Source organism: Lepidochelys kempii, chromosome 1, assembly GCF_965140265.1.
Source record: "Lepidochelys kempii isolate rLepKem1 chromosome 1, rLepKem1.hap2, whole genome shotgun sequence".
NCBI lineage: Eukaryota > Metazoa > Chordata > Testudines > Cheloniidae > Lepidochelys > Lepidochelys kempii.
The window spans coordinates 289,334,495-289,359,331 of NC_133256.1; the positions used below are offsets into that span (position 1 = coordinate 289,334,495).

General features: G+C 43.3%; 1 protein-coding gene across 4 annotated transcripts in view; it reads right to left on the reverse strand.

The window, feature by feature from the left end:
• XPOT (exportin for tRNA) overlaps nt 1–20,532 on the reverse strand; it is a 64,502-nt gene extending 43,970 nt beyond the window's left edge. Inside the window, exons 1-2 of one of the 4 annotated variants that reach the window (XM_073327894.1) lie at nt 19,975–20,229; nt 3,784–3,917 (exon numbers count right to left, since the gene is read on the reverse strand). In XM_073327894.1, coding sequence (XP_073183995.1) covers nt 3,784–3,843 — 60 coding nt within the window. In that variant the 5' untranslated portion in view covers nt 3,844–3,917; nt 19,975–20,229. Of the gene's footprint in view, nt 1–3,783; nt 3,918–19,284; nt 19,383–19,974; nt 20,230–20,341 lie in introns of those variants that run through there. The other 3 variants (XM_073327892.1, XM_073327891.1, XM_073327893.1) reach the window with 3 other exon arrangements.
• Between the last annotated feature and the right edge of the window lie 4,305 nt (nt 20,533–24,837).

Consider the following 24,837-nt stretch of genomic DNA (forward strand, 5'->3'; position numbering starts at 1 on the left):
CAATGAAGTACCTTGACCTCACTTGGTTATTGTGCAAAAGTGGGATGCACTATTGAGGTGAAAAATCAGAGTATAGCTTTAGCTGAAGAGATGGAAGACATACCCTCAAATGATCCCAACACCCAGGACAGAAAACCATTTCAGGAGAAAGGTACATTCCAAGACAGCCACCCTTTAACTTGCCACTACACAGGATGTCAGAGTGCACAACCCATGTATGCTCCTCCTGTCAATCATACTTGCTAGCCCCACTGATCCCTCAATTCAGTTAACATTCCTTACACACCTTGAACACATGAACAAATACATCTGCAAAACTGAATCAAAATGTGTTGAGACACTAGACATGAGCCTTTACAGGCCTGTTCAACAGCTAATAGTGTCCCGTAATGATCTCTGAAGGGTGGATTCTATGTCCTAGCAAACTGTACACATTCTTTGCAGAGATATGTGCAACTGGCTCTTTCATTGATGGCACTAGTATCCTTGAGATCTGGGAGATTTTGTACAGCAACAATACTGTGAACCAAATTCTAGTAGGGAGAAAGCTGCAACTGCTATAGAATCATACACCTGAACACTCGATGCCCTTCAAAAATGCTGCCTACGTGTCTTCTCTGAAAAGCATACTGATGTGTGAAGTCACTTCCCAAAGGGCACAGGACTTGCAAGATCAGTTCCACGCATTCCATGTATGCTCTCAATGACTTTTCAGCATAGCAATGATAATATAATATGCAGATAATGACATATGCAGAAGGCAAAATTTATCAGAAAGGAGAAACTCCATGGTATTGTACCTGTCCAATACAAAATAATTGACTCCATGAATATCTCCTATGTCACAATGAAGAAACTCTTGTCTTGTACTCACACAAAGGGGAAGTTAACTGCATACATTGCAGGAAAAAACTACAGCATGTGAACAATTGCTCAAAGAATTTCACTGTGGCATAGTGTAATGAAGCTGCTGCCTCACACCATTCAGTGGAGTTTCTTCATAGTTCCCGAAAGAAGGCTGACACTATATTTATTTTGCATGCCATCAATGCAACAGAGAGGTGCTACTAAACTCCAAATTTTTGCACAAGACACTGATGTTCCAGTGTTCTCTGAAAGACACTACCCAAGATTTCCACAAGATTGTTTCTGTGCCTACTGTCAGGGAACAGAATCACCATATATCCCTCACAGATGTGTTCCTATCACTCAGACCATTAAAAGACACTGCACTGCCAGGTTTCCACACACTTTCAGGATGTGACACTACCAGAAGGTTGGCTGGAAAGACCAGATTATCTTACTGGAAAGCACTGGATTCAGCCTCTGAAGACTCTCTCCTTGCTCTGAAGGTGCTCAGAACAGCTGAGACAGTCACTGATGATCTTTTAGGTGCACTGGAGGCATTCACATGCCAAGTTTACTATTTTGAAGACCAACAATATGATGTTTTCAAAGAAGCTCACAAACTGAGAAAATTGACACCAACGAGTGGAACATTTATATATGCTATCAAGAAGACAAATTATCAAGCAATGGAATGGCTCCAGGATGACTGACCACGTCCAAAACCACTCTCCTTTTCAGGCATGGATGGGTCTTGGAGGATGGACTGATCACACCAGTTATATGTGAAACACAATGCACTCTTGAATCAATACTTCAGCTAATCAAATGCTCATGTGCAAAGCCCATGCTCACTACCTTGCAGATATTTGGCCAGCAGCCTGCCTTGTACAGAGACAGGCAAGAGCAGCATGGACAAGAATCAGCATGACAACACGTCTAGCGGTGGAGCCCTAAATGAAGTGGACACTGATGAGGACTTAGATGAATAAATGTTTTTAGTACTACATGTCAAGTCTAACTTCTCTAGTATTACCAAAGATCAGTGTATTTTCTTATGCAAGCAATGCATCCCTGTATTAAAGTATAATTACAAAAACAATTATTTTTAAACATGTTCTCAAATACATAGCTAAATTGTTCTAGGTTTGTCATGTTTGGTAATGTGTTTGCGGGAGAAAGGGCTTTCAAATGACACTCAACTTGATCCGCTTCTGACAACACTTATCAAAATTTCCACCAGAGGGCCTAAAGCGGGGAGCCTTTGGTGAGAGGGGAGAAGTGAGTGCCCCCTGCCACATCACAGACGATGGCACCACTGAAGTTATTATTCCATAGATGTTTACGAATCAACTGACACCTCCCTTACCTTTCTATCACTAATTTGACCACAAACTGAGATTTTACTACATCATACTCCTATGATCTGGGAAGCTGCACAATCACAGACATGCACACACTTCAGACAACATCTCTTGAGCTGTCCAGTAGGCTTTGAAACTTGTCATGCTGCAATGGCTTTTCCTACCAGCTAGGAGCACCAAAGCAATACAGTAACTCCTCACTTAACGTTGTAGTTATGTTCCTGAAAATTGCAACTTTAAGTGAAACGATGTTAAACTAATCCAATTTTCCCATAAGATTTAATGTAAATGCAGGGGGTTAGGTTCCAAGGAAATTTTTTGGGGCATATACTATACTGTACAATACTGTACTGTAGTTGGGAAGTGCCCCTGGCTTACCTCACACAGGCACAGCCCGCTGCAGGCAAGGATGCTAGAAAGCACCTTCGCAGCAGCAGCTTCCCCGGAGAAGAACAGGCGCCAATTTTGCTGGGGGATGCTCCAGGCCCGTCTCTTTCCATCCCCGTTCCACTCCAAGGCCCACCTCTTCCCACCCCCACGCCACCTCCTCTCCGGAGCATGCCGCATCCCCACTCCTTCCCCCGTCAGAAAGTCAAATGCTACCAAACAGCTGTTTGACAGCACTTAGGACTTTCTGGGAGGACCTTCCCTCCTCCATCCCTGCTCCTCCCCCTCCCTCCCAGAAAGTCCTAAGCGCCGCCAAACAGCTGTTTGGCGGCAGTGAAGTGCTGGGAGTGAGGGGGAGGAGGTGGAGAAGAGGAACTTGTGCAATGCTTCCTTGTAAAGTTGCTGCTCTTCCACAGAATCTTACAAGCAGTAGACAGAGCAGGCAGCCAAACAACGCTATAAGGGAGCATGCACAACTTTAAACAAGCATGTTCCCGAATTGAATATCGACGTAACTTTGAAACAACGTTAAACGGGAGGACGTTAAGTGAGGAGTTACTGTACATCTTATAGTGGTCAGGGAGATATGAGCTGCAGCTTACTGAAAATTTTACGTGACCCAGCATTTGTTGATTTTAGGTTAAAAGTGCTGTAAAAGAAGGTTTTAAGTTTGTGTTGAGAGCCACACATGGCTGTATTTAAAAATGTACTAAACTTTAAACAATATAACTTAAGATAATGTGTACAACAATTAAAAGCTGAAAAAGGAGTCTGAGAAATGGAGTTTATATTTAAATTCTGATTAATATTGAACCATATTCTTGAAGAGTGCTGTTATGTAACTAGTTTAAACTACACACTAATAGTACATAAGCCACAATCTACCTCATAAGTGTTCAATAGAAACAATGAGTTTTAAATGTAATCGACTGAATGAAAAACAAGGATGAACTACAGTGAGTAAAGCCATGCTTAGCATGGCAGTATTTATATAGTAAATGGTAAAATAGTATGTATGTAAAACGAAGGACTGCATCTAGCATGCTTACATAATGACAATACAATTAAACATTCCCATTACGTTCTCTTTACTTCAGTTATCTAAATAATCAGACAAATCAATAGGATATTGGACAGTTGCATAGTAACTGGCTGCCATTCCTAATATGGAGGAAAACAAACTTACCCTTTGCCTGAAGTCTGCATCTGCATTTGGGTTTAGCCCTAGAAGGGCTTGTTCATCCATCTTCGTTGCTATACTTTTTGTTTCCTATTTTTAACTGGTTTGCCCTCTTCTCCTACAGTAGAAACTACAAACATCTGCAAACAGGAAAAAAAAAAGCAAAGTTGGAAGAAACAATATTCGCTAAACACATCAGCAAACTACCTCAGCATAATCACAGCAGAAGTATCACCATTGCCAGCATGCATGTAAGCCTTTAAAATGCACATGAGCCACACACTAATACATATGGTCTACTGTAGACATTAGGACTTCATGTCCTTCACTGACACCACTTATGGCCCAGAAAATATTCCAACTTTCCTTTTATACTATGAACAAATTTAAGTTTTTCATACATTTGAACTTTCATCTTGTAATAAAAACCACAAAAGAATTTCCTGTCAATTTAACAGAGAAGCTCCATATCAGAAAATCTGTATTTAATTCAAATACTCAGATTCAAATTTACAATGCATAGAGAATGTTGGGTTTTGCTTTTTTTTTTTTTTGGTTACCCACATTTGATTCAAGTGCAGTATTAAGCTATTACTTTTTTAAAAAAATACGATTTTCTAGTATTTCTAACCTTATGGCTGTAGTAATCAGCAACTTCAATTACTATTTCTACTAATACTTTATGGATGTGTTGATAAAAACCTACTCTCCATAGTAGTCAAGATATTGAGAGGACTTGTTCCCTAAAACTGCACATAACACATCCTACCTTTTCCTGAACAAGGTGATAAATTAGCTACAAAATACATTTTATTCAGAAAGAGTCCACTTATTCTTAGGCAGTGGTTTTCAAACTGGGGTACGTATACCTCTATGGGTACAAGAGCTCTCATCAGGAGGTAGACGAGAAAAATCCGGTAATTGCGGACAATACATTTTATTTAGTAAGATTTGACAATCTAATCATAGATACATTATGACTTTATGTGAGATGTGGGTATGTGGTAAACTACAATATTTGGAAAGAGGTATGCAGCCTAAAAAGTTTGAAAAACCACTTTCTTAGAGTGATGCCAATTTACTCAAAATGCTGCTTTCTGGAGTTCTGAATAAAAAAGAATTTTCAGATTGAATAAACTACGAACCCTGCAAACCAAGCTGTAGAAATTGTGTTAAAAAACAACAAGATTATTCTCAGAACAAATGCAGAATGAATATACAGGCCATTCTGCAAAACTCAGATTTTGCTTGAAACCCTACCAAATATAGTGGACAAACCAAAACACTTGCTCAAAATATCCAGATGCCATTAAAGCAGCAGGGTAGATTATAAAAGTTATGTCCCAAAGGATGTTCTCAGGCTATGTCTACACTACCGCTGTAAGTTGACCTAAGCTACACAACTCCAGCTATGTGAATAGGTCCTACACCATGGGAGGTCGACAGGAGAAAGTCTCCCATTGGCTTACCTTACCCTTCTCGTCAGGGATAGAGTACAGGGGTCAACTGGAGAGCGATCTGCAGTCGACTTGGCGGGTCTTTACTAGACCCGCTAAATCGGCTGCTGGTGGATCGATCTCAGAGCATCGATCCCAGCTGTAGTGTAGACCTGCCCCTAAATCTGTTCTCTTCATTTGTGTGATATAATCTACTGTAGGCCTGACAGTTTGTGGGAGGTTAGGGAAAGGAAGGAAGACAACAGGAAGAAGAGATTAAGTTAGAGGAAACCATAGTTAAAAAAATGCTTGAAACCTTATTGGTAAAGTCTCCCATTTCTTGGTATTTATGTGTTACATACATTTTCCTGCTGGGGCTCCATTGTCAGGGGTAAGCCATAGTGCTAAATGGCAGGATCCAGGGAGAGGGAAGCCCTGTACTTGAAATTAAGACAAAAATACATTTCTACTCAGCCCTTTATATAGGGTGTTATAAAAATGGTGTTATGGAGGGCAGCTGGATGGTTTTTAATAGATAAAACTGAATGCATGTATAAAGCTTTGTAATGATGAGCTACCTACATGTAACAGGCACAACTTTTCTTATGAAGTGAATTTAGTCCTTAAAGGTTCTGACAGAAATGGAAGCAAAAATCCTCAAAACAGGAATGGTGTATAGGACAACAACAAGTTTCCCACATTACCCCACATTATGCCTTTATCCTGTGTTGGAGAGACGATCTTCATGGATTTAAAAAGTTACATAGGCTAATTTTTTAAAAAACTTTTTTGTTAGAAATAGCTCCCAAAACAAAAGAAAGATTACAGATCATTTTTTTTCAATTTTTATTTAGTCCATTAGACAGCATTTTGCACAGTCAGTTTGTTTCCCCATCTTGCCAGTTTCTCCTCCTTCTGTAATTATCTTGCATATTAACAGGGAACATATTTTAAAATATGATCGTAAGACTACAAACATGGCAAGGAGACTCAGAGGCAAGTTTAGGACCCAAGACTACTTCAACTCATTTTTGGAAAGAGACAAGATTTCAAGAGATCTCCCTTTCACGAACAATAGACATGAAATGTTTCATTTCTTATTAGCAAACCTCTAATCTGTCTACTCTAAGACTTTTCAAAACTGTTTAAGGGTTTGTAGCTTTCTCAATTACAGATTTTTCAGCCTTGTTTTAGAGCAATTGCACTAACAATGCAATAGCGTCTAAGAGTCCTGTGGCACCTTATAGACTAACGGACATATTGGAGCACGAGCTTTCGTGGGTGAATACCCACTTCGTCGGATGCATGTAGTGGCCACTACATGCATCCGACGAAGTGGGTATTCACCCACAAAAACTCATGCTCCAATATGTCTGTTAGTCTATAAGGTGCCACAGGACTCTTTGACGTTATTACAGATCCAGACTAACACAGCTACCCCTCTGAAGCTTAACAATGCAATGTGGATCTGGGGCTTAATAATGATATCAAAAATCATAGAAACAATCTTTCCACACCACCTACACTTTTGAAGTTCATAGAAGACTTTTTAAAAGAAGTTAAAAGGTCTAATAGTAAAACCAAATAAATTCATATTGGAGGTAGTTCTGAACTTCTGGGCACAAAGTCTCCTTAGGCCAGGTCTACATTAGAAACTTTTAGCAATGTCTGTTAAGGGGTGTGATTTTTTGTGAAATGTGCTAGCGTAGATGTGGTTATGCTGGCATAAAAGTGCTTTTGCCATTATAAACTGCATCTACAGTAGGTGATTTTCAGGCATAGCTACACCAGCAAACCTTTTCCAGTTTAGACTATGCTTTAACTACCTTATTATTTCAATAGTTTCAAGGAGGCGTGGCCTCCCTCAGAGAGCGGCAGAGAGGGACCACAACACACCCCCTGTGGGCCAAACCAGGAGAGCAACATCCACCCCCACCCCAGAAATGGAAGGGGTGAACAGGAAGGAGACATACAAAAGGCAGGTCCTGCAGCTCAGTTGGAGTGGAGCAACCATATGAGATGGACATACCCTGCCTACTGCTGGAGCCTGCAAAGGAGCTGCTGGGGCAGCCTCCTGAGAACTGGCCAGAGCTCCCAGCTGATCGAGATGCCAAGGAGCTGCCGCCTGTGGCCTTCCCAGAGACCCCCTGAGACAACAGACACAGTAACATCCAAGGGGGAGAGTAGGAAGCAGCCCAGGGAAACCAGGCAATAGTCTGATTAGGAGCTGACCTGATGCAAGGTCAGTGTGTTCCTGGTGGATCCCCGCTGACCCAGTGGCAGACCACTCTGCCACTGTTAGGGCCTTAGGCTGGGACATGGTGGAGTTGGGGGACCCGTGTCCCCACTGCCCACTGCCACTCCACCCCTGGAGTGGCAGTACTCCCCCTCCTTAGGCCAGGAGACCTGCGCTCCGCAGGCACCCTTACCTGAGCCTCTAGACTTTATTGGAGCTCACCCTTACCTGGGGCTCAGACTACTTAGCCGCTCCTCCCCGATTGCAGGCCAGAGCCTATGCATTGCTTTCAGGCCAGAGCCTGCCCATTGCTTTCAGGCCCTGCCCTGACCGAGAGCCTGGGGCTCATTAGACTGCCTTACTGTTCTGCCTGGCCAGAGAACCAGAGCACTAGGTGCAGTTAATTCCCCCCTTTGAGCTCACCTTTACAGGTACAAGATAGCAAGGAGGCATGGCCTCCCTCAGAGACTGACATGGAGGGACAGCCACGCAGCCTACAAGTAGGGATGTAAAAGTTTGCTTATCGGTTAACCAATTAGTCTTACTGGTGTTGGTTAACAACTAAACCATGGGCATGGGGCTGGAACACCAGGCACCGGGTCCCACATAAAACATGGGGGTGCTCCAGCACCCCCCACACCTCTAGTTCCCCGCCTGTGTGAACTCCTTAATGGTTAACCATTTAACCAATAGCATTTTAATACAGTAACTCCTCACTAAAAGTCATTTCATTTCACTTTTAGCAAAAGAAGCTTCTTCTGCCGGTATAGAAATATGTTCTTCATTTGGACTAATTCATTCCAAATTGAGAAATCGTTTGGGACCAGAAAAAGCAGGAAAGCTTGTTTTTCTTTTCTAGATTATGAACCAACAGGAAAATGAAGGTGAAGATAACCAAATTAGCTGCAGAAACCAATGTTTTAAGTTTCTTATATTGACCTGGCTGACATAGTCTATTTAATTTTTGTTGGTTTTTTTTTTTTAAATTTCATTTAACTATTAGTTAAAAACCATTTTAACAAAAACAAACCTGATTTTTAAAAACTTGAATGTTTAACTAAATTCAAAAATTCATATGCTTGTTTTGTTAAAATATTATGTTTACTGTTGAAGAAAAAAATCCAGAATACACAACATTGTTGTTTTAGTTAAATAAAACAATTTAAACATCTGCCTGGTGATGTTCTCCTCCTAATACAGCATGGCAAGAAAGTCCTCCAAATATTCATGATGAACTATCTCCATTTCAATAGGTTAACCTCCCAATGACTTCATAAATATCTGCTTCAATTACCTTTGGTAAATGAAATAACCAAACAATCATTCATTTTCTGATATAGCTGTAAAACTAATCTGAAAAGTTTTCAGAATAAACATATAGTGTGTACCTTCTAAAAATGAAATCTACATCAATCTGAGTTGTGAAGAAAATGTATTAAGGTTATAACAACCAACAAAAATGCACTTTTGTCATAAATATAAAGGGAAGGGTAAACCCCTTTGAAATCCCTCCTGGCCAGGGGAAAGCTCCTCTCACCTGTAAAGGGTTAAGAAGCTAAAGGTAACCTCGCTGGCACCTGACCAAAATGACCAATGAGGAGACAAGATACTTTCAAAAGCTGGGAGGAGGGAGAGAAACAAAGGGTCTGTGTGTCTGTCTATATGCTGGTTTCTGCTGGGGATAGACCAGGAATGGAGTCTTAGAACTTTTAGTAAGTAATCTAGCTAGGTATGTGTTAGATTATGATTTTTTTAAATGGCTGAGAAAAGAATTGTGCTGAATAGAATAACTATTTCTGTCTGTGTATCTTTTTTGTAACTTAAGGTTTTGCCTAGAGGGGTTCTCTATGTTTTTGAATCTAATTACCCTGTAAGATATCTACCATCCTGATTTTACAGGGGGGATTTCTTTATTTCTATTTACTTCTATTCTTTATTAAAAGTCTTCTTGTAAGAAAACTGAATGCTTTTTCATTGTTCTCAGATCCAAGGGTTTGGGTCTGTGGTCACCTATGCAAATTGGTGAGGCTTTTTATCCAACATTTCCCAGGAAAGGGGGGGTGCAAGTGTTGGGAGGATTGTTCATTGTTCTTAAGATCCAAGGGTCTGGGTCTGTAGTCACCTAGGCAAATTGGTGAGGCTTTTTACCAAACCTTGTCCAGGAAGTGGGGTGCAAGGTTTTGGGAAGTATTTTGGGGGGAAAGACACGTCCAAACAGCTCTTCCCCAGTAACCAGTATTAGTTTGGTGGTGGTAGCAGCCAATCCAAGGACAACGGGTGGAATATTTTGTACCTTGGGGAAGTTTTGACCTAAGCTGGTAAAGATAAGCTTAGGAGGTTTTTCATGCAGGTCCCCACATCTGTACCCTAGAGTTCAGAGTGGGGGAGGAACCTTGACAACTTTCATGTAGAAATCCAGGATTAAACTGCGTCTTCCTGACTAGTGATTTAAATCAATTTGATTTAAATCAAATCCACCCTGAAACTCTTTACTAAAAATTTTAGTTTGTGTAGTTAACTCAAATAGTTACAATCTATTGGGCCAATGCAAGCACCATAACATGAAAAGTAACTCCTGGGACTACAAGATTTTATTTAAGCAGATAGTTTCTTGTGCAGTAATCCATTTTAATCAAAAATAAATGACATTTTTCTTTAAATCAGCAGAGCTGAATAGTCTTAGCAAGCACTTATGGAATGCTTTAAGAAAAAATAGTTACAGCGCTCGGTGGCAGGGAGTCTACCACTTCAACTAGATCAGTAAAACTTGTGTGTAGGCAAGCCCTAACAATACAAATGCTTACAGACCCTGGACTATAGAGGTTTAATGATTAGAAAAACAGACTAGAATAATTAGTGATGAGAGAATACACTACTCAAAGCACCTATTCTGTGCATGTAGGTTAGTGTTTGATTAACAGGAATGGTGACAAGGAGGACCAGTGGTATGCTCACCTAATCCCCTTAAGTTTTTTTTCCATTAGTCAATGGTTGTAGAACTTCTAGTTCATCTCCCTTCAAATATACTAAAAGGGATGTCTCTCTAGCATTCTTGTCAAATCTTTGACATGGTACAAGCTTTGCAGCAAACATAGGATGTGAAGCCACTTGCTACCTCAGTGCTTTAGGAGTTTATAGCCACATTGGATCAAAAAAAAAAAAAAATTAAAATCAACATCCTACAGTCTAGGATTGTTCTCAGAACTTTAAACTGGCCTAACTAGAAAATGCTTCCACAATAGACATGTTTAAGTACAGTAATTCCTCTCAATGCTGTAGTTATGTTCCTGAAAAATGCAACTTTAAGTGAACCAATGTTAAACAAATCCAATTTTCCCATAAGATTTAATGTAAATGCTGGGGGTTAGGTTCCAAGGAAATTTTTTGGGGCAGACAAAAGACATTATATACTGTACAGTACTGTACTGTGGTTAGGAGGTGTCCCTGGCTTACCCCACACAGGCACAGCCCGCTGCAGACGATAATGCAGGCAAGGACGCTAGGAAGCACCTTGCACAGCAGCAGCTTCCCTCTAGAACAGCAGGAGCCAACTTTGCCAGGAGATGCTCCAGGCCCGCCTCTTCCCATCCCCACTCCACTCCAGGCTTGCCTCTTCCAACCCCCACTCCACCTCCTCCACAGAGCACGCTTAGGACTTTCCGGGAGGGAGGGGGAGGAGCGGAGACACAGCACTTCCCCGCTCCTTCCCCTTCCTCCCAGAAAGTCCTAAGCATCGCCAAACAGCTGTTTGGTGGTGGGGGAAGCACTGAGAGAGAGGGGAGGAGGAGGAGGAGGAGAAGAGGAACTTGTGCAATGCTCCCTTGTAAAGTCGCTGCTCTTCCACAGAATTCTACAAGCAGTGAACAGAGCAGTCAGCCAAACAACATTATAAGGGAGCATTGCACAACTTTAAATGAGCATGTTCCCTAATGAAGCAGCGACATAACTTTGAAACAACGTTAAGCGGGAGGACGTTCAGTGAGGAGTTACTCTATCATCCAATCTACCCCTTGAAAATAAGCCATTGTAAACAAATACAAGCTTATTAAACTCAATTTGATTCACAAGAGAAACTTTTCGACAAGTTTCAAACTAGTCACAGTATATTTGAGGTTAGAATAATTAACAAATAGTCTGAAAGAACCTAGAAGAAAAGAACTCTCAAAAGAGATTCAATTCCAGCAAGCACAGAAATAGTCTACATTAATTCCAGTCCACGTTTCTTTCCCCTGCTGGCTTCTTCAATCCAGACACTTAGATACTCCAGTTTTGTAGGCAGAATTGTGTCTTTCTAAGGAGCTCACCATATCAGCATCTCACCACCATTTACACACAGTTTAGAAACAGCAATAATCCCCTGACGATAAAGGAACAAAATTGTGAAACCTCATTTCCTGTAGCAACAGATTTAAGACCTTTACTCAGGTTTAGGGCTGTTGATTAATTAGTTAACTCATGCTATTAACTCAAAAAAATTAATTGCAATTAATTGGTTTTAATCGCACTGTTAAACAATAGAATACCAATTGAAATTTATTACATATTTTGGATGTTTTTCTACATTTTCAAATATATTGATTTCAATTATAACAGAATACAAAGTGTACACTGCTCCTTTATATTTCTGATTACTAATATTTGCACTGTAAAAATGATTAAAAAGGATTTTTCAATTCACCTCACACAAGTACTGTAGTGCAATCTTTGTCATGAAAGTTGTAAATGTAGATTTTTCTTACATAACTGCACTCAAAAACAAAACAATGCAAAAAAACTTTAGAGCCTACAAGTCCAATCAGTCTTACTTCTCATTCAGCCAATCGTTAAGACAAACAAGTTTGTTTGTATTTATGGCAGATAATGCTGCCCACTTCTTATTTACAATGTCACCAGAAAGTGAGAACAGGCATTCGCATAAGACTTTTGTAGCTGGCATTGCAAAGTATCCACGTGCCAGATATGCTAAACATTCATATGCCCCTTCATGCTTCGGCCACCATTCTAGAGGACATGCGTCCATGCTGATGTCACTAGTTAAAAAAATAATGCATTAACTAAACATGTGAATGAACTCCTTGGGGGAGAATGGTATGTTTCCTGTTCTATTTTACCTGCATTCTGTCATATATTTAATGCTATAGTAGTCTTGGATGATGACTCAGCACGTTGTTCATTTTAAGAACACTTTCATTGCAGATTTGACAAAACAAAGAAAGTACCAATGTGAAATTTCTAAAGATAGCTACAGCACTCGACTCAAGGTTTAAGAATCTGAAATGCTTTCCAAAATCTGAGAGGGACAAGGTATGGACCATGCTTTCAGAAGTCTTAAAAGAGCAACACGCTGATACGGAAACTACAGAACCCAAACCAACAAATAAGAAAATCAACCTTCTGCTGGTGGCATTTGCCTCCGATGATGAAAATGAACATGCGTCGGTCCACACTGCTTTGGATTGTTATCAAGCAGAACCCATCATCAGCATGGAAGCATGTACTCTGAAATGGTGGTTGAAGCATGAAGGGACATATGAATCTTTAGCACATCTGGCATGTAAATATCTTGCAACACCAGCTACAACAGTGCCGGGCGAACACCTGTTCTCACTTTCAGGTGACATTGTGAACAAGAAGCGGGCAGCATTATCTCCTGTAAATGTAAACAAACTTGTTTGTCTGAGCAACTGGCTGAACAAGAAGTAGGACTGAGTGGATTTGTAGGGTCTAAAGTTTTACATTGTTTTATTTTTGAATGCAGCTTTTTTTTGTACATAATTCTATATTTGTAAGTTCAACTTTCATGATAAAGAGGTTGCACTACCATACTTGTATTAGGTGAATTGAAAAATACTATTTGTTTTTTATAGTGCACATATTTGTAATTAAAAATAAATATAAAGTGAGCACTGTACATTTTGTATTCTGTGTTGTAACTGAAATCAATATATTTGAAAAAGTGAAAAACATCCTAAAATATTTAAATAAAAGGTATTCCGTTATTGTTTAAAAATATTAATTTTTTTAATCACTTGACAGCTCTACTCAGAGTATGTTTACATGATAGAGCCTAGGCCAGCATAGCTGTGTCACATACCCCATTAAAGTAGATGCAGGAGTAGTAGGGTTCCTACACTGACAGAAAAACTCCTACCACCTCAAATGATGTTAGCCATGTCATCAGCAGCCCTGTTCCATTGACATAGCTGCAACTATACTGGGTGTTTTGTCAGCATTGTTATGCCAGTCAGGGGTAAGGTTTATTTTCATACCCCTGACCAACACAGCTATGCTGACAATCTTACGTGTAGGCCAAGCCTTAGAAGGAATAAAATCTAGGTGGGTATATTTCCTAAAGGACTCATCCAGAGCTATTCCACTTCCATGAAGGCTTGCATGAACTAATCAGTCTTGCAACAAACTCTGGAAGTGGCCTACTTAGGCTCAGTTTCAGGCCTAATATATACTTAAAAGTTTTGCGGGCACAGCTAGGAATTGGGGGGAATGGGGGAAACGTACATCCCTAATACATAGGGCTAGCTGGCAAAAGTCCTGGAGTAGATGCAGTTACTCTAGCAAAAAAGTCCTTTCATTGGTATAGCTTATTTCAATCAGGGAAGTGGTACAGTTCTTTTGCAGGTATAAACTGTGTCTACACTAGGGGTGTTCACCAGTATAACTATGCTGGCAAAACCTTTCTAGGCCAGCACAGTTATACTGAACAGAAGGATAAACAAAAATAAATCTGCGACGAGGGTTTTTTATTTCAAAAGGGCTGACTTTCAAAAATTAAGGAATTAGTTAGGGAAATGGATTGGACTGAAGAACTTATGGATCTAAAGGCAGAGGAGGCCTGGGATGACTTTATGTCAAAGCAGCAGAAGCTATCAGAAGCCTGCATCCCAAGAAAGGGGAAAAATTCATAGGCAGGAGTTGTAGACCAAGCTGGATGAGCAAGCATCTCAGAGAGGTGATTAAGAAAAAGCAGAAAGCATACAGGGAGTGGAAGATGAGAGGGATCAGCAAGGAAAGCTACCTTATTGAGGTCAGAACATGTAGGAATAAAGTGAGACAGGCTAAAAGTCAAGTAGAGTTGGACCTTGCAAAGGGAATTAAAACCAATAGTAAAAGGTTCTATAGACATATAAATAAGAAGAAAACAAAGAAAGAAGAAGTGGGACCGCTAAACACTGAGGATGGAGTGGAGGTCAAGGATACTCTAGGCATGGCCCAATATCTAAACAAATACTTTGTCTCAGTCTTTAATAAGGCTAATGAGGATCTTAGGGATAATGGTAGCACGACAAATGGGAATGAGGATATGGAGATAGATATTACCATATCTGAGGTAGAAGCGAAACTCGAACAGCTTAATGGGACTAAATCGGGGGGCCCAGATAATCTTCATCCAAGAATATTAAAGGAATTGGCACACGAAATTGCAAGCCCATTAGCAAGAATTTTTAATGAATCTGTAAACTCAGGGGTTGTACCGTATGATTGGAGAATTGCTAACATAGTTCCTATTTTTAAGAAAGGGAAAAAAACAAGTGATCTGAGTAACTACAGGCCTGTTAGTTTGACATCTGTAGTATGCAAGGTCTTGGAAAAAAATTCTGAAGGAGAAAGTAGGTAAGGACATTGAGGTCAATGGTAAATGGGAAAAAATACAACATGGTTTTACAAAAGGTAGATCATGTCAAACCAACCTGATCATCTTCTTTGAGAAAGTAACAGATTTTTTAGACAAAGGTAACGCAGTGCATCTAATTTACCTAGATTTCAGTAAGGCGTTTGATACCGTGCCACACGGGGAGTTCAGTTAAAATGGAAAAGATGGGGATCAATATGAACATTGAAAGGTGGATAAGGAATTGGTTAACAGGGAGACTACAGCGGGTCCTACTGAAAGGTGAACTGTCAGGCTGGAGGGAGGTTACCAGTGGAGTTCCTCAGGGATCGGTTTTGGGACCAATCTTATTTAATCTTTTTATTACTGACCTCGACACAAAAAGTGGGCGTGCGCTAATAAAGTGTGCGAATGATACAAAGCTGGGAGATATTGCCAATTTAGAGAGAGACCGGGATATCAATCAGGAAGATCTGGATAACCTCGTAAACAGAGTAATAGTAATACGATGAAATTTAATAGTGAGAAGTGTATCATCATGCATTTAGGAATTAACAACAAGAATTTTAGTTATAAGCTAGGGACGCATCAATTAGAAGTAATGGAGGAGGAGAAGGACCTTGGAGTACTGATTGATCACAGGATGACTATGTGATATGGCCATGAAAAAAGCTAATGTGGTCTTGGGATGCATAAGGCAAGGTGTTTCCAGTAGAGATAAGGAGGTTTTAATACCGTTATACAAGGCGCTGGTGAGACCTCACCTGGAATACTGTGTGCAGTTCTGGTCTCCCATGTTTAAGAAGGATGAATTCAAACTGGAACTGGTACAGAGAAGGGCTACTAGGATGATCCTAGGAATGGAAAACCTAGGAGACTCAAGGAGCTTGGCTTGTTTAGCCTAAGTAAAAGAAGGTTGAGGGGAGATACGATTGCTCTCTACAAATATATCAGAGGGATAAATACCGGAGAGGGAGAGGAATTATTTCAGCTCAGTACCAATGTGGACACAAGAACAAATGGATATAAACTGGTCATCGGAAAGTTTAGACTTGAAATTAGACGAAGGTTTCTAACCATCAGAGGAGTGAAGTTTTGGAATAGCCTTCCAAGGGAAGCAGTGGGGGCAAAAGACTTATCTGGCTTTAAGATTAAACTCGATAAGTTTATGGAAGAGATGGTAGGATGGGATAACATGATTTTGGCAATTAATTGATCTTTAAATATTTATGGTAAATAGGCCCAATGGCCTGTGATGGGATGTTAGATGGGGTGGGATCTGAGTTACTACAGATAATTCTTTCCTGGGTATCTGGCTGGTGAATCTTGCCCATATGCTCAGGGTTCAGCTGATTGCCATATTTGGGGTTGGGAAGGAATTTTCCTCCAGGGCAGATTGGAAGAGGCCCTGGAGGTTTTTCGCCTTCCTCTGTAGCATGGGGCATGGGTCACTTGCTGGAGGATTCTCTGCTCCTTGAAGTCTTTAAACCATGATTTGAGGACTTCAATAGCTCAGACATAGGTGAGGTTTATCACAGGAGTGGGTGGGTGAGATTCTGTGGCCTGCATTGTGCAGAAGGTCAGACCAGATGATCATAATGGTCCCTTCTGACCTTAATATCTATGAATCTACACTAGGTGTGTTCACCAGTATAACTATGCTGGCAAAACCTTTCTAGGCCAGGCCTACACTAAAATGTTAGTTTGACCTAGCTACATCGCTCAGGGATGTGAAAAATCCACACCCCTCAGTGACACACTTAAGCTGACCTAACCCCCGAGGCAGACAGAGCTCAGTTGATGAAAGAACTCTTCCTCTGATCTTGTATGGCCTCTCGGGGAGATGTATTAACTACAGCCCCCTCCACCACTGTAGTCTCTACACTGAAGTGCTACAGTAGTGCAGCTTCAGCATTTCTAGTGAGGACATACTCCTAATGCAGACAAGGCAGGTCCACACTACAGAATTACTTCAATATAACTACATCACTCAGGGTGTGAATAATCCACACTCCTGAGCGGCAGTTATACTAATCTAAATGCCGGTGTAAACAACTAAATTTCTCCCCCCGATATAACTACCACTCCTTGCAGAGGTGAATTAACTATGCCAACAGGCGAGCTCTCTCCTGTCAGCATAGAGCATCTTCATTAGAGCGCTACAGCAGCTCAGCTAAGCTGATACAGCATTTCAAGTGCAGACCTGCTCTCAGTCTGATCTTCAGTGATAGTTAATTCTACAAACAATGACTCTCTCCTGAGATCATCCTGGCTGCCACTAGAAAGTGAGAGTTCCCTCAGTCTTAGAAATAGACTTGCATAGACTGGGGTTCTCAAAACATTTTTTGTTGGCCTCAGTGCAGGCACCAACTCTTGCTGGTGGCTGCCCTGGAGCTGAAGCCCGAGCCCCTCCAACCCTGAGAAAGTGGGTCAGGAACTCCACGGCCACCTGCTGAGTCCCAGGTTCCTCTGGTGCCACACACACACCAACCCATGTGTCTCCAGAGGCACTACCCGGAGCTCCCTAGGAGGCTGTGCGGTGCAGGATACCGATCCCTGCTGCTAGTGCCAGCAAACACTAAGGTGGCTCATCCAGGAGCAACAGCTTGGTGCTGCAGGGAAGGGCCACTGCTTTGCTTCCTCCCCTCCCAGGAGGCTGTCGTGGCCGCAAAATTCCACTGGTGGCCACATGTGGCCATGGTGGAGGCATTTGAGAAACGCTGAACTAGCAGACCATTCTGTAGGAGTAACACTTTCTCAATGTACTTATGTTGCAATTTTGGACAGGTCAGTTATTTCCTTAGAACAACTTGCTTTAACTATTCATATACATTGTGTAATACAAATTTGATGTAATAACCCACGTGTAATAATTCTTCAATGACACAGTACTTAATGTAAGAGTTGTACCTCTGCCTGGTGCTCCTGCTAGCAAGCCCCAGTATAATATAAAGTTCTCATGTAAGACAACATTTTGAAGCTCTAGGGTAGTATTCTTAGTACAGCATGTACTATTAATTAGAAGTTATTACATTTCAATGAAGAATGCACAAAACCTTACTGGAGCTCATCATAAGGGCTCCCAAACCAGAATCAGCCACCTTAACAGGAAATTACATTGGAATGAAAGAAAATTAACTGAATAAGTCTGAAGTGATTAACTTCTTATGGTGAAATAGGGTTCTCTACCTCCTCAATGGCTGTACTAATATTGCTTCCTCTCAAAGACCCCAACACCACCATTATTTAGTAACTCAAAGGACTGCCAGTGAAAGAAGCGAGGTATTTCCACCCCATTATCCCATCTCAGGATGGGAAACAGAAGTAATTCAGTTACTATCCTATCTGTTACTGGCACATCAATAAGGAGTGACAGCACTCTCTTCCTATAGCAGGGGTGGGCAAACTTTTTGGCACGAGGGCCACATCTGGGTATGGAAATTGTATGGCAAGCCACGAATGCTCACGAAATTGGGGGATGGGGTGGGAGGGGAGGGATCCAGCCGGGGGTGCAGGCTCTGGGATGGGGCCAGAAATGAGGAGTTCAGGGTGTGGGAGGGGGCTCCGGGCTGGGGCAGAGGTTCAGGGAGTGTGTGTGATGGCTCCGGCTGGGGGTGTGGGCTCTGGGGTGGGGCTGGGGATGAGAGGTTGGGGGGCAGGAGGGTGCTCCGGGCTGGGAACGAGGGCAGAAGGGGGATCAGGGCTGGGTCAGGGGTGCAGGCTCCAAGTGGCGCTTACCTCAAACAGCTCCCAGAAGCAGCGGCATGTCCCCTCTCCCCAGCTCCTATGCGGAAGCACAGCCAGGCAGCTCTGCACACTTCCCTGTCTGCAGACGCCACCCCTGCAGCTCCCATTGACTGTGGTTCCTGACCAATGGGAGCTGCGGGGGCGGCACTTGGGGCGGGAGTAGTGCGTGGAGCCTCTTGGCTGCCCCTACATGTATGAGGGGGAGAAGGGACATGCCACTGCTTCCGGGAGATGTGCGGAGCAGGACAAGCCCCAGACCCCACTCCCCAGTGGGACCTCAAGGGCCAGATTAAAACATCTGGAGGGCCGGACACAGCCCCGGGGCCATAGTTTGCCCATCCCTGTCCTACAGCATGAAGCCTCTGCAGCGTTTGGCAAAGGATTAAGGCAAATTCTGATCACCCATCTAGCAGTATATATTGTGCTTGTTTTAAGAAAGAAGGAATAACCCTAGCGCCTACCAAGGAGCATGGGACATTGAAATGATTAGTCAGTTCCCTTACTGCATGCTGGATTCTGAAGAATGGTTAATTTCACTCTGTATACAGATGTGAGAAAAGGAGACTTCATTGGTTCATATGTTGAAGGTGATCTTTGCAACCATAACCGCTAGAGATTTATTTCAAATTAAAGCAGAAACTCTACAGAAATGGATGGTGTTGGAGACGACAGGTGTTAACAACACACGCACAGCGGGTTATGTTTCAAGTTTAAAGAAAACCCACTCCCATTTCCCAGAGCCTTTGAAGGCCGGGGGGGAGTCGAGGAGCGCTCCGAGTCAGACGCTGCCAGGCGGACGAGCAGCCCCATTACAACGCCCCCCGCGATGCCGCACGGGCGGAGGAGCCACCCTGCCGCGGCAAAGGCGCGGAGCCCCATTTCAAAGCTGCCGAGAGAAGGCCAGGCAGGCTCCGGCATCAGAAAAGCCCGGTCCAGAGCCAGCCAAGTATGCGGCGAGGGATCCCCGCCCGGCAGGGAGCCCCGCGGCCCGCAGCGGGGGACACGCGCCCCTACCCAGCCGCGAACACGCGCTGGCCCACGCCGCCGTCCGGCCACCCCAGCCGCGGGCAGCGCCCCTCTCCCACAGGAGCGGCGGGCTGGGCTGAGTCAGAGCCGCGTGAGTCCCCCGCCCGCCCCCGCTCCCCTAGTACCTTCCCGGTCACTCCATGCCGGCAGCGCCGCCGGCTCCGCTTCCCACAGCTCAGAGACCGCCCCAACCATGCAGAGCGAGCCGGGCCTCGCCGCGCCCGCGCGCCGCCTCCGTCGGCGGCAGGGAGAGGGGACGCCGCTGCCGCCCCTGGAGCGCGCGGGGCAGCCGCGCGGGTGAGTCTGGCTGCGTGTCCCGGGCGCGCGTAACCGTGTGGTGTCGCGCCTCTAACCAGGGAAGGAGACGCGTCCCCGCCCCCTCAGCCACAGCAAGGGACTATAGTTCCCAGCATGCTCTGCGGCTCCCCCTCGCGGAGGCGCCAAGGCGTCACTGGCAGAGAGCGAGCGGTATTTCCCCTTCCTGACACTCACCTTTCTCCTCCAATAGATCAGAGCGCTGCCTCGCATGCGGTGATATAGAGTCTCCACAGGATGCATGGCATGTTGGGATATGTAGTCTCCACAGGCCTCAAAAATGCAGCTGTTGCGTGGCACATTGTATAAATCTGAGTGTTATTAACCCACTGCAGGCTGCCCTTTGGCTTCCTTTACACGCACACTTTGCTTCTCTACAAAAGAAAAAGGACACTAAACTTTCTAAACTACTACATGCTACAAGGGGCCACAGCAATGGTTCCCTCAACCCACCTAGCAATATTGTTAACCTATCCAACTATACTCTCAGCCCAGCAGAAGCAGCTGTTCTATCTCGGGGCCTTTCCTTCTGCCCCTCCACCCCCACGAACATGATACAGTTCTGTGGTGACCTAGAATCCTATTTTCGACGTCTCCGACTCAAGGAATATTTCCAAAATACCTCTGAACAACATACTAATCCACAGAGACCTCCCTACCAACACTACAGAAAGAGGGATTCTAGGTGGACTCCTCCTGAAGGTCGAAACAGCAGACTGGACTTCTACATAGAGTGCTTCCGCCGACGTGCACGGGCTGAAATTGTGGAAAAGCAGCATCACTTGCCCCATAACCTCAGCCGTGCAGAACACAATGCCATCCACAGCCTCAGAAACAACTCTGACATCATAATCAAAAAGGCTGAAAAAGGAGGTGCTGTTGTCATCATGAATAGGTCGGAATATGAACAAGAGGCTGCTCGGCAGCTCTCCAACACGAGTTTCTACAAGCCATTACCCTATGATCCCACTGAGAGTTACCAAAAGCAACTACAGCATTTGCTCAAGAAACTCCCTGAAAAAGCACAAGATCAAATCCGCACAGACGCACCCCTGGAACCCCAACCTGGGATATTCTGTCTACTACCCAAGATCCGTAAACCTGGAAATCCTGGGCGCCCCATCATCTCAGGCATTGGCACCCTGACAGCAGGATTGTCTGGCTATGTAGACTCCCTCCTCAGGCCCTACGCTACCAGCACTCCCAGCTACCTTCGAGACACCACTGACTTCCTAAGGAAACTTCAATCCATCCGTGATCTTCCTGATAACACCATCCTGGCCACTATGGATGTAGAAGCCCTCTACACCAACATTCCACACAAAGATGGACTACAAGCCGTCAGGAACACTATCCCCAATAATGTCACGGCTAACCTGGTGGCTGAACTTTGTGACTTTGTGCTTACCCATAACTATTTCACATTTGGGGACAATGTATACCTTCAGATCAGCGGCACTGCTATGGGTACCCGCATGGCCCCACAGTATGCCAACATTTTTATGGTTGATTTAGAACAACGCTTCCTCAGCTCTCGTCCCCTAAAGCCCCTACTCTACTTGTGCTATATTGATGACATCTTCATCCTCTGGACCCATGGAAAAGAAGCCCTTGAGGAATTCCACCATGATTTCAACAATTTCCATCCCACCACCAACCTCAGCCTGGTCCAGTCCACACAAGAGATCCACTTCCTGGACACTACAGTGCTAATAAACAATGGTCACATAAACACCACCCTATACCGGAAACCTACTGACCGCTATTCCTACCTGCATGCCTCCAGCTTTCACCCTGACCACACCACACGATCCATCGTCTACAGCCAAGCTCTGCGATACAACCGCATTTGCTCCAACCCCTCAGACAGAGACAAACACCTACAAGATCTCTGTCAAGCTTTCTTACAACTACAATACCCACCTGCTGAAGTAAAGAAACAGATTGATAGAGCCAGAAGAGTTCCCAGAAGTTACCTACTACAGGACAGGCCTAACAAAGAAAATAACAGAACGCCACTAGCCGTCACCTTCAGCCCCCAACTAAAACCCCTCCAACGCATTATTAAGGATCTACAACCTATCCTAAAGGATGACCCAACACTCTCACAAATCTTGGGAGACAGGCCAGTCCTTGCCTACAGACAGCCCCGCAACCTGAAGCAAATACTCACCAACAACCACATACCACACAACAGAACCACTAACCCAGGAACTTATCCTTGCAACAAAGCCCGTTGCCAATTGTGCCCACATATCTATTCAGGGGACACCATCACAGGGCCTAATAACATCAACCACACTATCAGAGGCTCGTATACCTGCACATCCACCAATGTGATATATGCCATCATGTGCCAGCAATGTCCCTCTGCCATGTACATTGGTCAAACTGGACAGTCTCTACGTAAAAGAATAAATGGACACAAATCAGATGTCAAGAATTATAACATTCATAAACCAGTCGGAGAACACTTCAATCTCTCTGGTCACGCAATCACAGACATGAAGGTCGCTATCTTAAAACAAAAAAACTTCAAATCCAGACTCCAGCGAGAAACTGCTGAATTGGAATTCATTTGCAAATTGGATACTATTAATTTAGGCTTAAATAGAGACTGGGAGTGGCTAAATCATTATGCAAGGTAGCCTATTTCCTCTTGTTTTTTCCTACCCCCCCCCAGATGTTCTGGTTTAACTTGGATTTAAACTTGGAGAGTGGTCAGTTTGGATGAGCTATTACCAGCAGGAGAGTGAGTTTGTGTGTGTATGGGGGTGGGGGGGATGTGAGAAAACCTGGATTTGTGCTGGAAATGGCCCACCTTGATTATCATGCACATTGTAGGGAGAATGGTCACTTTGGATGAGCTATTATCAGCAGGATAGTGAGTTTGTGTGTGTGGTTTTGGGGAGGGGGGTGAGGGGGTGAGAGAACCTGGATTTGTGCAGGAAATGGCCCAACTTTATTATCATGCACATTGTGTAAAGAGTTGTCACTTTGGATGGGCTATCACCAGCAGGAGAGTGAATTTGTGTGTGGGGGGGTGGAGGGTGAGAAAACCTGGAGTTGTGCTGGAAATGGCCCACCTGATGATCACTTTAGATAAGCTATTACCAGCAGGACAGTGGGGTGGGAGGAGGTATTTTTTCATATTCTCTGTATAAATAAAGTCTGCTGCAGTTTCCACGGCATGCATCCGATGAAGTGAGCTGTAGCTCACGAAAGCTCATGCTCAAATAAATTGGTTAGTCTCTAAGGTGCCACAAGTACTCCTTTTCTCCTTACAATGTGTATGATAATCAAGTTGGGCCATTTCCAGCACAAATCCAGGTTTTCTCACCCTCCCCCGCCACACACACACACACACACACACACACACACAAACCCACTCTCCTGCTGGTAATAGCTTATCAAAAGTGACCACTCTCCTTACAATGTGTATGATAATCAAGGTGGACCATTTCCAGCACAAATCCAGGGTTTAACAAGAACCTCGTTGGGGGGGGGGGGGGGTAGGAAAAAACAAGAGGAAATAGGTTCAAAGAGAAACAGCAGAACTAAAACTCATTTGCAAATTTAACACCATTAATTTGGACTTGAATAGGGACTGCGAGTGGCTGGCTCATTACAAAAGCAGCTTTGCCTCTCCTGGAATCAACACCTCCTCATCTATTATTGGGAGTGGACTACATCCACCCTGATCGAATTGGCCCTGTCAACAATGGTTCTCCACTTGTGAGGTACTCCCTTCTCTTCATGTGTCATTATATAATGCCTGCATCTGTAATTTTCACTCTATGCATCTGAAGAAGTGAGGATTTTTACCCACAAAAGCTTATGCCCTCTGTGTATATAATGTCTTCTGCCGTTTCCACGGTATGCATCCGATGAAGTGAGCTGTAGCTCACGAAAGCTCATGCTCAAATAAATAGGTTAGTCTCTAAGGTGCCACAAGTACTCCTTTTCTTTTTGCGAATACAGACTAACACGGCTGTTACTCTGAAACCAAATAAATCTGTTAGTCTTTAAGGTGCCACTGGACTCCTTGTTGTTTTTGTGCATACAGACTAACACAGCTCCCCCTGATACTTGAAGGCCTTCATTGTAATTGCTGTTGAGGAGAGCTGAATGGGAGAAGGGAGGTTCTGCAGAGAAACTTGGCCTGGGAAGTGGAATGGGTAAATACACAGAGCCACCTCTCCTGCTTAGATGTAGTCTTGGGAACTTATTAGAAGTTGACTTAAGAATACTTGCTTTGTGTATTTTGACATGTGATGCTGACAATTTGTGTTTTAATGATTATAAAGCTTTACCTTTTTGAAGTTCCATGTCTACGGTCATTAAAAAAATTAGTCTGTCCTCTTCCCATTGTATGATTCCCCTGCATAATTTCCTACAACTATGAAAATTTATATCAATACAAATTGAAAAAATGCTTTAAAATAAACATCAGTGTTATCTGTCAAAATTATAAAAAATGACTTCTGCCAAGCTTAGTTATATGTTAAACAATCTTTATAGAAACTGTCAGTAGAGCAGTCTCTAGGCTGCCAGTCAAACACACTAAAGGGAAAGGAGTACTTGTGGCACCTTAGATATTGACCAATTTATTTGAGCATAAGCTTTCGTGAGCTACAGCTCACTTCATCGGATGCATACTATGGAAGTGTAGA